This window comes from Nerophis ophidion, linkage group LG09 (assembly GCF_033978795.1).
Source record: "Nerophis ophidion isolate RoL-2023_Sa linkage group LG09, RoL_Noph_v1.0, whole genome shotgun sequence".
Taxonomy (NCBI): Eukaryota; Metazoa; Chordata; class Actinopteri; order Syngnathiformes; family Syngnathidae; genus Nerophis; species Nerophis ophidion.
In genome coordinates, this window is record NC_084619.1 from 20,925,518 (window position 1) to 20,939,936 (window position 14,419).

Consider the following 14,419-nt stretch of genomic DNA (forward strand, 5'->3'; position numbering starts at 1 on the left):
AAATGTTTTGATGGATTGGGATGATGACAATTTTAACGGTGGTCATTTATTTACGACGTATGCACTGTTTGTCGATGTTGTGAGATACTGCATACAAAACTCTATACCAGTAAACATTACCGCAGAGTTAACAGCATTACAAACAAATATTGGGACAAAAGCAAAACAATATATATTTATGCAGGGTCCATAAACACTGCCGCTGCACTTTTTTTACCATCTATTGCATTGGTAGCTTCCCTATTGTTATTTTTATTAAAGCTATCGCTGTTGAAATGTTAGCTCTGTATCCATATTGGTTCTCAACGAGTATTCTATGTTTGTTTATGAAATGGTCGGCAATCTGTAATTGAACATTTTTTGATGATTTTAGAAAATTGTGGAAGTAAAGAAATAATTTGTAAACTGTTTTTTGTCTACAGTCTTTTAAATTGGTATAACTTTGGCTATTTTCATTTTGTTAGGGAATTTGCCTGTTTAAAATGACAAGTTTCTAATATACATTAATGGTCCTGGGATCTCTTCAATAACCTTTTTTATTGTTTCCATATCAATTCCATTACAATCGATTGAAGTCTTGGATTTGCCTTTATTTACAATTTGAACTACTTCCTCTTTTGCCACATTATTTATCTTTCCGTCTGAGAAGTATTGGGAAGTTAATCCCTCTTAGTGCCTTTTTTAATAATGCTATTGAGGATGCACCAAGTTGCTCTCATATTGTTTTTCCTCCTGTCAAACAAAAGACTATAACATTATTTTCTACATGTTTGTAGTATGCTAGTTAGCCTGTGGTTATACTGTTTGTATTTATTTTCTGACTCTGTAGATTTTTGTGTTATAAATGTTCTATATAATGTATTCTTCCATTAGTTGAGTGCTTTTTTTTTTCTGTTTCCTACTCAGTTTTTTCATGGACAAATCGTTGTTTTGTGATAATGTGATGGCAGTTCAGTTTCTTTAAATGTGACAGACTGTAAAAAATGTATGCAGTGTTTTGGTTTGTTCAGTATTAAAAGCACATCAAAAATGATACTAATTACGTTATGAAATTAAAAATGTGTTAGGGTTAGTGACCACTGGTTTAATAAACTACAGGCTGGCGAACATGACAAGCACCAAGGACCTACATTATATAATTTTTAAAACAACCGGTGGTCTATTTTTTATTTGTATTTTTTTATTTATTGTTTTTGTTTTAATTTGTTTTATTAAATCAACATAAAAACACAAGATACACTTACAATTAGTGCACCAACCCAAAAAAACTCCCTTTTTCATAACACCACAGAGCGACAAAGACCAGCACAGGAAGACGGCGCGAGCAGCGAAGGAGGCACTGAAAGAGCGACCGACTGACACTGCGAGCGACTTTATTTGCAAAAATAAAGAGTCAAACCTGTGCATAGTGATGTCCTCCTTTAATGATCCATGCAACCCACACGTTCACAGCGTGTTTGTATTTTTATTATGTGATTACATTTTAGTGTACAGGGGAATACACGTAGATAACAAAGTCATTTTCTTTCACCACCCAATGAAAATAATATCTCATTCACATACAACCAGTTATTAAAAACAAACCACCACCTTAAACATTAAAAATAAACCCAATACCTACCGCAATACTGCATGTTTGCAGTTTTATAAAGTGATGACACGCCATGTCCTTACTTAATGCACATTATGCATATTTATCATATTGTAAATCATGTAAAACTGTTCTTTATCAGGGATCCTTTGTGTTTGTTTGCAAAATTAAAATATTTCCATCTCGGCCGACATTTTCAGCCGACTTTGGGCCTGATTTACTAAGATCCCAATACCACACCGTAGACGGTGTGTACAAACTATGAAATAGCGTGTACTATTAGGAGATGTGTTGCGTTTGATCTACTAAGACTGTGTGTACAATTTTGCACGTACTTTAGTGGCAACACCACAGAGACTCTCATTTATTTGCTGAATTTCCCCCAGGGATCAATAAGTACTCCATCCATCCATCCATTTCCTACCGCTTATTCCCTTTCGGGGTGACGGGGGGCGCTGGCGCTATTGTATTCTATTTACTGCACAGTCATGTTATCATGCTCCTACCTGTGGCGTTTTGCTATATTTTAAACGTTGCAAGAGAAACGTACTACTTTTCATGGGCATTTTAGAAGCAGTCGTGCAGTGCATCCACATTGACAAAACTTAGTTTTTTTGTTGTTGTTTTTTTTTTACAGCTGAAGGTGCATGGGAGGGATTGAGGCTGCACTTACTCAGCTCAAGAAGCAAAAATTGCATACTGAAAGACATGTTTTTCGTATGAGAAATATTTTTGTGATTTATATTCTATGTGAATAAAATGAACGTCATTAAGAAATACTAGAGGACACCAAAATGCATCAATTGAAATAAGTTCAATTAGCCTTTTAAGTTCTCTAGCAGCAACAAAATAATAAAATCATGATCCCGAAAAGACAATTTGTCTAATTTTTTATTTTATTTCTGACCATCCAGTTATGTAGACACACACACGTAGGACAGAGGATTCTCGTCTGTCTGTCGTCTGTCTGTGCAGCGCAAGCAGGGATCCTGAAGCCTTGTGTGGAACTATCAGTGTCACGTCTTCCTGACACGTGCTGAATAAAACGCAAAATAGTGCTTGCAAAACGGTGATGACTGTTGATTAATTTACATTGCGTGTGTTGAGTAATTATTTTTGCATTTTCGTCTTGTAAATCAGGACCTAAATGTCTCTTCATCCATCCATTTCCTACCGCTTATTCCCTTTTTGGGGTCGCGGGGGGCGCTGGCGCCTATCTCAGCTACAATCGGGCGGAAGGCGGCGTACACCCTGGACAAGTCACCACCTCATCGCAGGGCCAACACAGACAGACAACATTCACACTCACATTCACACACTAGGGCCAATTTAGTGTTGCCAACCAACCTATCCCCAGGTGCATGTCTTTGGAAATGGGAGGAAGCCGGAGTACCCGGAGGGAACCCACGCATTCACGGGGAGAACATGCAAACTCCACACAGAAAGATCCCGAGCCTGGGATTGAACCCATGACTGCAGGACCTTCGTATTGTGAGGCAGACGCACTAACCCCTCTGCCACCGTGAAGCCCGACCTAAATGTCCTTCTTTTTTATTTTTAATCATGTTCTGTTTGTGTTGGGACTTCACGGTGGCAGAGGGGTTAGTGCGTCTGCCTCACAATACGAAGTTCCTGAGTAGTTCTGGGTTCAAATCCAGGCTCGGGATCTTTCTGTGTGGAGTTTGCATGTTCTCCCCTTGAATGCGTGGGTTCCCTCCGGGTACTCCGGCTTCCTCCCACTTCCAAAGACATGCACCTGGGGATAGGTTGATTGGCAACACTAAATTGGCCCTAGTGTGTGAATGTGAGTGTGAATGTTGTCTGTTTATCTGTGTTGGCCCTGCGATGAGGTGGCGACTTGTCCAGGGTGTACCCTGCCTTCCGCTCGATTGTAGCTGAGATAGGCGCCAGCGCCCCCCGCGACCCCCGCGACCCCGAAAGGGAAATAAGCGGTAGAAAATGGATGGATGGATGTTTGTGTTGTGTTGTTTGCTCGGTCCTTGTATTATCTTTTAACCTGCCCATTGTACAGCACTTTGGCTACCCCTGTGGTAAATTTTAAATGTGCTTTATAAATAAAGTTTATGTGATTTGATTTGATTTGATTTCTGGATTGGCCATGACAATTTATTATATCAACACAAACGTCGCCACAATTCAGGAAACCGCAGAAAAGTGATCTTGCAGAAATGGGAAATACTACAAATGATACTATTCTGTAAGTTGCGTCAGCAAAGTGATTATGCGTTAGCTATTATACAGGACAAACATTTTAGATGTTGTACTCAAACCACACATCTCTATATGAAGGATCTTCAGTAAATCCCAAGTTTTTGAAAATCTTTTTGGATTGAATATTCTTCTCATCAATTTGGCAGTACACTGGGTAATCGTCAGCAAGGAGTTTTCGGGCCATGGCGTGGGCCAACACTGTGGCATAGCCTTTTTGTCTGTACTTGGGCAGCGTATACAAAAGCCCCATTGCCAAGTAGTCATACACCAGAATCCAGGATACTGGCTGACCCTGATCATCAGTGATGCAGTATGATGGGAAATTGCTGATGAGAAACGTAATATAGTTGTATCCACGTTCATCCCCGCCATACTTCCAGGTTCGATTCAACAGGTCAACATGGGAGAGATTGAGAGAGGAAATCTTGGATTCAACCTCACTGTAGAAACAAAGACGAAAATGTTGCAGTGGTATCGTGTTAATAAATAAACAAACACACTAAATATGTTGAGTGTTATTATAATCAACTAACCTGCCAAATGTTGGTTTAAGCAGAAAGCTACTGTCTGGCAGATACATAGAATGTGTCACTGACAAGGGTCTGTAGCTAACTTTTCTGTTGGTTGAAACTTCGTTGAGCATGGACGTGAAAGAAACATTACACACTGCAATAAAATGTACATCTATAAGCCTTGATGCAGGAATTTAGACAGTTCAGTGATAATAATGATGTTTTATGTACATTTCAGACATTATTGTACATACTACAGCAGTGGTGTCAAACGTACGGCCCAAGGACCGGATCAGGCTCGCGAACAGGTTTTATCCGGCTTGCGGAATGAGTTTGCTAAGTATAAAAATTAACCTGAAATTTTTTAATGAAAGAAACAGCTGTTCTAAAAGTGTCCACTGGATGTAAGAATAGCACTTACAGTGGGGCAAAAAGTATTTAGTCACCCACCGATTGTGCAAGTTCTCCCACTTAAAATGATGACAGAGGTCTGTAATTTTCTTCATAGGTACACTTCAACTGTGAGAGACAGAATGTAAAAAAAACCCCCAGAAATTCACATTATAGGAATTTTAAATAATTTATTTTTAAATTATGGTGGAAAATAAGTATTTGGTTAACCATTCAAAGCTCTCACTGATGGAAGGAGGTTTTGGCTCAAAATCTCACGATACATGGCCCCATTCATACTTTCCTTAACACGGATCAATCGTCCTGTCCCCTTAGCAGAAAAACAGCCCCAAAGCATGATGTTTCCACCCCCATGCTTCACAGTAGGTGTGGTGTTCTTGGGATGCAACTCAGTATTCTTCTTCCTCCAAACACGACGAGTTGAGTTTATACCAAAATGGATACATGGCTGATACAGCAGAGGATTGGGAGAATGTCATGTGGTCAGATGAAACCAAAATAGAACTTTTTGGTATAAACTCAACTCGTTGTGTTTAGATGGAGAAGAATACTGAGTTCCATCCCAAGAACACCATTCCTACTGTGAAGCATGGGGGTGGAAACATCATGCTTTGGGAATGTTTTTCTGCTAAGGGGACAGGGCGATTGATCCGTGATAAGGAAAGAATGAATGGGGCCATGTATCGTGAGATTTTGAGCCAAAACCTCCTTCCATCAGTGAGAGCTTTGAATGGTTGACCAAATACCTATTTTCCACCGTAATTTACAAATAAATTATTTAAAATTCCTACAATGTAAATTCCTGGATTTTTTTTCCACATTCTGTCTCTCACAGTTGAAGTGTACCTATGATGAAAATTACAGACCTCTGTCATCATTTTAAGTGGGAGAACTTGCACAATCGGTGGCTGACTAAATACGTTTTTGCCCCACTGTATTTGTATTTTTGTAGATGAGGCTACATATGTACAAAATAAACCACATGATGTTAGTACATCAGTCGAGGAAAATGATCAAACTAGATCAATAATATACTGTAATTTGATTTTGATCTATTTTTTTTTATCTCGATAGATTGAAAATTCTTACCAATGAGTTGACTGATGAACATTATCACATAATTCTTTGAGAAAATATAAATATGACAAATAAAGTATACATACTATTAACCGCAACAGGTAATTGTAAAAAACAAAACAAAACAAAACAACAACATTATGATTTGTACAATTTCAGAATGCGCTCATTTTATTTTCAAACTAAGAAAACAATCTGAAGTTGTGCTTATTTTGATGTTATCGTGCCATGATTTTACCAGTCCAGCCCACTTGGGAAGAGAGTTTTGTCCATGTGGCCCCCCATCTAAAATGAGTTTGACACCACTGTGCTTCAGTATATAGTTAGACCCTGTATCTCAATCAGCACCCAAAGCTGAACATAAATAGACCTTATTACAAACTGAGTGCAGGTGCACTGGCAGACAAAGTAAAGATGCTGCATAACAAGGATTAGGAAGTGAACACCAGAAAATAAGAGCGCAGGACAGGAACCATAAACTAAAAATGGGAAGAACCAACACAATTCCTGTGTCTGTAGCTGAATGACGAACAGTGTGTCAGAGCTCCAGGCTAGATTTCAGGACATTTAGCAAGTACTTTTTTTTGGTGTTCTTCTTCTTATTTTTCTCAATACACAGTGCAGGATCGAGGCTTGCAAAAAATAACCAAACTCTTGTATACTAAATGTTCCTTACCTCCAAGAATGTAAGCGCTCCAGTCGATTATGTCTTCCTCCGTTAGCATTTTTTTCAAAACCTTCTCATCCGTGCAGTAAATTTTTGTCTCAGGCACAAACGTAAGTTCTTGCTTTATGTAAAAAAAACAGAAACAAAATATTGTCATCAATGGGTATGAAACCAATGGATATTATATGATAATATAATGTTGTTATATTGGGATACAGACTTACCTCTCGGTCAGGACAAGACATGATGACCTGAAAATCTGGCCACTGATCAACAACAAACTGTACATTACTTGGCTTGTTTCGATTGAAAGCATATAAGAATCCATAGACCTAAAAAGATAGAAATGAATTAACTGTGACTTACAAGCAAAAAAACGTTTTTTTTTTTTGGTAAGGGATTGATGAAAATGTTCACAAGTTGGCAGGTATACCTGAAAACTCCTGGGTAAGTATTTCAGTAGAACTCTCTCTGCAATCAGTACTTCTTCTTTTTGCAAAATCTTCATCTTTGTGCACTACAGAATGACTTACTTTGAAATAATTCAGCAGTTCAGATGTCATCAATCTGCAAAAAAAATCACTTTATTATTTTTGTGCCACGCAGATATCTGTACTTTTTCTATTACCTTGCCTTGATGGGATTAATGGCTTTTTGAAAGGGAGAGCCGTTCCTTTCAAAGAGCTGTTCAACAGACTCGCTCATTATTATTTATTATGTTTTTCTTTTTTTAAATCAAGGAAACAGTCACTAATACCGGTATTACGATAAGATGTAGATCAGAATAATTACATTTACACAAATATTACTCCTTTATTGTGATTTATTCTTAAATATTCTCCAGCCACCCCCCGCTGTGCCAACTTTTTTGCAATGTGTTGCTGCCATTTAATTCTAAGTTACTGATTATTTGTAACAAAAAAAATAAATTTCTGAGTTCGAACATTCAAATTCTTCTATTTGCAGTCTATATAATTGAATAAAGTTGAAAAGGATTTTAAAATCATTGTATTCTGTTTGGGGCTTCACGGTGGCAGAGGGGTTAGTGCGTCTGCCTCACAATACGAAGGTCCTGAGTAGTCCTGGGTTCAATCCCGGGCTCGGGATCTTTCTGTGTGGAGTTTGCATGTTCTCCCCGTGACTCCGGCTTCCTCCCACTTCCAAAGACATGCACCTGGGGATAGGTTGATTGGCAACACTAAATTGGCCCTAGTGTGTGAATGTGAGTGTGAATGTTGTCTGTCTATCTGTGTTGGCCCTGCGATGAGGTGGAGACTTGTCCAGGGTGTACCCCGCCTTCGGCGCAATTGTAGCTGAGATAGGCACCAGCACCCCTTTCAACCTCAAAAGGAGTAAGCGGCAGAAAATGGATGATGGGATGGATGTATTCTGTTTTTAATTACAAATTACACGACCTGGGTTTTGTGTTTGTAGTATGACTTTCAGAGTGTGACTGTTGTCCGTCTATCTGCGATGAGGTGGCAGCTTGCCCAGGGTGTACTCCGCCTTCCGCCCGAGTGCGGCTGGGAAAGGCTCCTGCACCACCCGCAACCCAAGAGGGACAAGTGTTAGAAAATGGATGGATGTATGGATAGATCATTTCCCCAAAGTAAGTCAGCCAGCTCCTTTGCCCTCTCCATGAGTTCACTATTGTCCTGGTGTCGGAGAGACTAATCACAAGTTCTTCCTTGAAGCCAATTTTGGAGCACATCAGCAATGTGTCACTTGGAGATGGAGTGGAAGACTATACTCTCACTAAACAAATAAAACATCCATCCCTCCATTCATTTTCTACCGCTTGTCCCTTTCTGTAATCAGATTAGATCAAAAATCCAATCCTAGTTTTATCCTGGATCAAAACTTCAGTTTGAGTAGTTCAAACCGTTTCAGTAGGATTTGGAAAACTTTGATCCAAAACAACAAGATTATTCTGATACAAACAGGGTTAGAATTTCAAGGTGGATTTCAGGACGGAAAAGCAGTAAAACTTTAAAATTACTCAAAAAATACATTTGTATCATTTTCTGTATTTACTTTTAGTCGTCCATCCATCCATTTCTACCGCTTGTTCCCTTTTGGGGTCGCGGGGGGCGCTGGCGCCTATCTCAGCTACAATCGGACAGAAGGCGGGGTACACCCTGGACAAGTCGCCACCTCATCGCAGACTTTTAGTCATATTTTACGCTAAACTTGTTCAACCACGACAGTGATAGATTAAAGAAATTAGACATAAGATACCAAATACGCCTTTCAGTAAATTAAAGTCAAAACGGAAAAAAAAAATGATGTTATGAAAACTGGGCTTCACGGTGGCAGAGGGGTTAGTGCGTCTGCCTCACAATACGAAGTTCCTGCAGTCCTGGGTTCAAATCCAGGCTCGGGATCTTTCTGTGTGGAGTTTGCATGTTCTCTCCGTGAATGCGTGGGTTCCCTCCGGGTACTCCGGCTTCCTCCCACTTCCAAAGACATGCACCTGGGGATAGGTTGATTGGCAACACTAAATTGGCCCTAGTGTGTGAATGTGAGTGTGAATGTTGTCTGTCTATCTGTGTTGGCCCCGCGATGAGGTGGCGACTTGTCCAGGGTGTACCCTGCCTTCCGCCCGATTGTAGCTGAGATAGGCGCCAGCGCCCCCCGCGACCCCGAAAGGGAATAAGCGGTAGAAAATGGATGGATGGATGTTATGAAAACTGTCACAGCGCAAGCGCATGCCGCTGCGCATTCCTCAATGAGCTCCGCGTAGCACGCTTCGGGACACGCCCACGGGCGCTCATCTCCTGCTGCCCAGTGGCTGCAATCAATCGCCAGCAATCAGCGCACCTGTCTTTGATGAACTTCCTGGGCTTCTTAAGCCAATGCAGACCTGCGTTCCGGGCCAGAATGAAGCGATCTGTTCCTGTACAGTAAGCTGAAATTCTCCACGCTGTATGCATACTCTCCCTATGTGTTTCTCACCCTTCGTGTTTCTGGTCTCGTGTCCCCCTAATCCAGGGGTAGGGAACCTATGGTTCTAGAGCCAGATGTGGCTCTTTTGATGACTGCACCTGGCTCTCAGATAAATCTTAGCTGACATTGCTTAACAAGGTAAGTAATGAATAATTTCGCTGGTAATCACAGTGTTAAAAATTACGTTCAAAATATAAAACTTTCTCATGCATTTTAATCCATCTATCCAGTTTCTACCGCACCTGTTCAAGATGTCGCATTAATGGTAAGAAGTATTTTATTTATTGTCGGTTAGCTTCAGAATAACAATGTTATTAAAAAGAATAAGAGACTTTTTATACTCTAAAAATGTTGGTCTTACTAAAAAAAATGTGCGCATTCAGTTGTATTCAGTATTAAAAAAAATAGCATATGGCTCTCACGGAAAAACTTTTTAAAATATTTGGCTTGAATGGCTCTCTCAGCCAAAAAGGTTCCCGACCCCTGCCCTAATCGTTCCTTGCAGCAACCCTTTGTTCTGGCGTGACGAGATGTGTGTCTCGTCTTCCTGTATTTCCTCTGCTTCCTTGGGTGCCCATTTGGATCTGGACCTCCCGCCTGGACACAGACCTTTGACGCCTCGCTATAGCCCCCGACTTCTGCTCACGGACCTCCGAGCTTGTTTTGTCACCCCTGGACTTTCACACCTCTTGCTCAACACTCCCGATAACACTCATTTAATTCCGACACATGGTTGTGCACTACACACATTCTTGACTAGTTCTCACACTTCGTGTATTTATTTATATTATATTGCATTGGTTCTCAACCTTTTTTCAGTGATGTACCCCCTGTGAATATTTTTTAAATTCAAGTACTCCCTAATCAGAGCAAAGCATTTTTGGCTGAAAAAAAAGAGATAAAGAAGTAAAATACAGCACAATGTCATCAGTTTCTGATTTATTAATTTGTATAACAGTGCAAAATATTGCTCATTTGTAGTTGTCTTTCTTTAACTATTTGGAAAAAAAGATATAAAAATAACTAAAAACTTGTTGAAAAATAAACAAGTGATTCAATTATAAATAAAGATTTCTACACATAGAAGTAATCATCAACTTAAAGTTGGGATTGTAATAGAGATCCATCTGAATTCATGAACTTAATTCTAAACATTTCTTCACACAAAAAAAAAATCTTTAACATCAAAATTTATGGAACATGTCCACAAAAAATCTAGCTGTCAACACTGAATATTGCATTGTTGCATTTCTTTTCACAGTTTATGAACTTGCATTCCTATTTTGTTGAAGTATTATTCAATAAATATATTTATAAATGATTTTTGAATTGTTGCTATTTTTAGAATATTTAAAAAAAAATCACAGGTACTCCTTGGCATACCTTCAAGTACCCCCAGGGGTACGCTTACCCCCATTTGAGAACCACTGTTATATTGTGTATATATATATATATAAATATAGAGTTTAAACGACGTCCCTCCTGTATGTGCCGTCTCCTCCTCCTCCTCATGTACACGTAACAAAAACAATGAAACGGTGAAACATTCCCACTAAACGAATTTCAACACAAACAAAAATATATTAAACGCCTTTGCTATCACCGTATATCACTTTCAGAGAAACAATCACCAGCTATGAAATTGTCAAAATGCTGATTAAATGAACACGCATAGGAATGAAAAATTATCCTCCCTGCATTTCTTGCTCATCTAAGAGATCGGCATTTTGACAGTTTCTTCTCTAAGGAATCTTTCTTTGAAATTAATATATACAGTGATTACAGAAATATTCTGTAAATTTTTGATTGTTTTTGAAATCTGTTTGGGGGGATTGTTTCCCAATTAGATTTTTGCCAAAAGATAATTTTTATATCATATTGACCTTACTATACTAAAAGGCTTATTAGGTACCATATGTCTACTTTTTTTTTTTAAACTTTATCACTGTAACAGTTAAACAAGTCAAGTGCAAAATATAAATACAAGTATATACACTAAATTATACCAATGCATTATTTGACCAATTTTAAAGTTTTACTTCGTTTTCTTCCTGAAATCCACCTTGAAATGTTACCTTTTTTAATCAAAGTTTTCTATATTTTACTGAAACTGTAGGTTTGATTCAAAGGAAATACTGAAAATATCAGATACATTAAAACATACAACACCCTACTTTTGGGAAGATTACATAAATTCTACTTTCATTGGTTGGCATTTTTTTTTTTTTTTAAATGAGGAACACAAAAGAGCGATGCAGGGATGCATGGAAAACAAAGCTATCTTTCCAGGCACAAATAAATGAGATTTTCCTTCACTGTATGATTTTGAATGACTTTTTTAATTATGTTCCACTAAAAAGTGCTTTCTACTCTTCTGTGTGAGGACTGTCACAGAACGGAAGGGCGGACTTTGTAATTTTATTTCAGAGATTGTGAAAAGTAAGCAGTACAAGTGTATCTTGCAAAGCCAGACTGTCAAGTTTAACTTTTTTTGTCCCTCAAGGCTGTTGCTATAACACCAGTGATGCAGATATTTCGTTAGATAGTAGCAAGAATGTCACTATTTCTAACGTGTTAAAATTTTCAAACTAGTAATACGATTAAAGTTATTTATCCAAGTTACTGTGCTATCAGGCGGTGCGGTGCGTCGGGTGAGACGACGGAGGTTGTAGTGATGTTAAAATGCAGACGAACAAGGTTGCAGCGTGCAGTAAAAAGAGTATTTATTGATTAAACAAACAAAACAAAAAACCGAGAGCAACAGTGAAGTGCTCGGAACGGACAGGCTATGAGGGAAACAAAACAAAATGCTGGACCACAGCAAAAAACACTTACATGTAAGGTGGAGCAGACGGCGTCCTGTGCTCAGCACGGAAAGAATCGTCAACTGTGACCAGTGAATAATGTCCAGACAACAAATGTTGTCGCAAGCTCAACTTATATAGTGCTACTTACAAAGAGAAACCGGGTGAGGGGGAAAAGTGCTCGAAGGTAGGTGTAAAGCTTCTGCAGGAAAGTGGAAGAACAGGACCTGAAAAAACACAAAATAATAGCCGAGACAGGTGCTAAAACTACACCCAGAAAATGTCCATGAAACTCAAAATAAGTCACGCCGTGGTGTGACAAGCGCCTTACTACTTTTAATATTTGATACAGGGAGGTGATGGCAGACACTAGAGGGCAGTAATGTTCAATAATGTATTATATATATAGTCAATACATACAGTATATAATAATAAAACAATACTAACTGATACACTAAGGAAATGGAGTGCGACAACATCCAAGAGGGTATGGTGTAAGACTATGTGAAGTATTTAATTGGAACGTTTTACCGTAAGTGTTGGAGGCGCGGTGCTGTCAGACAATGGCAAGGCAGGCAGGGTTGTCCAAGGGCGGAAGCGTGGTCGAGAGGCAGGAAGCGCGAGGGAGGCAGAGAAGATCCGGGAGCACAAGACACCTAGCTTGACTCGGGGATGCACGTAGGGAAGGTACAGATGATTATACTCCGGCAAGCGAGGGCAGGTTGCGATGGCAGCTATTTCATTACATGTAGGTGTGCTAATTGCCGTTGAATGATTACAGCTGGTGGATGCTGGATGTGCGCGTCTGTGGGCGTGCCCTGACGAATGACGCATGGCGCACAGACGAATGAGCGCCTTTTGCAAGGGTCTGAGCCGTAACAGTACCCCCCTCCTTATGGACAGCTTCCAGATGTCCCACAGGTTGTACCACAAAAAACACAGGAACAAAAGTCAAGAGTGGGCGGAGGGGCGAACTGGTGGTGGGTCGCCGGCCCAAATTTTCCAGAATCCACCGGGGACGAGTCTGGTGGCAGTATAATGCCGCTGAGGCCGACGAGGCCGGCGACCAAGGAACGGCCACCATCTTGGCCGTTGGGGAGGCGGACGCGAGTGGCACCATGGTGCGTCTCGCCAGAAACAAGGAGGTGATGTCGGAGGCATGGAAGCAGCAGCAGATGTCGTCTGAGGCGTACAGGAACAGGAAGACGCTGTCGTGGAGGCAGCGGACATCGGCGGCGTGGAGGCAGCGGATGTCGGCGGCGTGGAGGCAGTGGACGTCATCAAAGCCGGAGACGAGGAGGGCAGTTGGGGAGCTGGTGCTAGCTCGGGGGCTATCCAAGGGGCTGGTGCTAGCTCGGGGACTAGCTAGGGGAATGGTGGCTGTGGCTGAGAAAAGCGGAAGACAGGTGGATTTTGTTTGGCAGGGGGTAGCCCTTCTGGGTGCAGCTGCACCACCACACCAGCACAGCCATCAGTACCATCCCCCCATCCCCCCACCACACTCCGAAAGCGGATGTCAGACGCTTCCTGCTGAGTGAGGAACAGTAACTAAGGGCGGGAGGTGGGTGGCCAGGCGGCGGGTAAATTCTTCCATCCCTATAGCACTGCTAAACAGTCCATTATATTGCTGAGGGGGGCTAGAAAAATTGTCCAGGGAGGATTGAAAAGAAAAAGCCATCGTGAGAAGGGCTATATGAAAGGAGGAAGAAAAAAAATGTCACTGGTGGCGGAGCTAAAGTCACTGGCGCGAGGCTAAGACACCGTGTCATCAGGTCCCTAATCAATTGGCCGTAGTATACTGTTATGGTTTAAACAGGGAGGTGACGGCAGACACCAAAGGGCAGTAATGTTCAATGATTTATTATATATATAGTCAATATATATATAAAATAATAAAACAACACTAACTGATAAACTAAGGAGATGGAGTGTGACAAAATCCAAGAGTGTATGGTATAAGACTATGTGAAGTATTTAATTGGAACGTTTTACCGTAAGTGTTGGAGGCGCGGTGCTGTCAGACAAGGACAAGGCAGGCAGGGTTGTGCAGGGGTGGAAGCGTGGTCGAGAGGCAGGGGATGCACAAAGGGAAGGTACAGATGACTATACTCCGGCGAGCGATGGCAGGTTATCCAGGCTTAAGAAGGCAGCTCCTTCATTACATGCTGGTGTGCTAATT

The 14,419-nt window shown here is 40.6% G+C and overlaps 1 protein-coding gene across 2 annotated transcripts; it reads right to left on the reverse strand.

Annotated features, from left to right (window-relative positions):
• Positions 1 to 1,402: 1,402 nt before the first annotated feature.
• Positions 1,403 to 12,481, reverse strand: LOC133559132 (glycine N-acyltransferase-like protein 3). 2 transcript variants are annotated; one of them, XM_061910559.1, is made up of 6 exons: positions 12,272 to 12,481; positions 6,924 to 7,057; positions 6,715 to 6,822; positions 6,500 to 6,611; positions 4,357 to 4,489; positions 1,403 to 4,263 (listed from the first exon to the last, which is right to left on the reverse strand). In XM_061910559.1, exons 2-6 carry the CDS (start codon positions 6,996 to 6,998, stop codon positions 3,864 to 3,866), a joined length of 828 nt encoding a protein of 275 aa, XP_061766543.1. In that variant the 5' UTR covers positions 6,999 to 7,057; positions 12,272 to 12,481; the 3' UTR covers positions 1,403 to 3,863. The 2 variants fall into 2 exon arrangements, with proteins under 2 accessions (XP_061766543.1, XP_061766544.1); XM_061910560.1 differs by lacking the exon at positions 12,272 to 12,481 and adding an exon at positions 7,906 to 8,548.
• Between the last annotated feature and the right edge of the window lie 1,938 nt (positions 12,482 to 14,419).

Coding starts and splice junctions, on each gene's coding strand:
- LOC133559132 (XM_061910559.1), bottom strand. CDS start 6,998: ATGAAGATTTTGCAAAAAGAAGAAGTACTGATTGCAGAGAGAGTTCTA. Junction 6,612..6,714: donor TGTCTTGTCCTGACCGAGAG/GTAAGTCTGTAT, acceptor TTTTACATAAAG/CAAGAACTTACGTTTGTGCC. Junction 4,490..6,499: donor GAGCGCTTACATTCTTGGAG/GTAAGGAACATT, acceptor ATTTTATTGCAG/TGTGTAATGTTTCTTTCACG.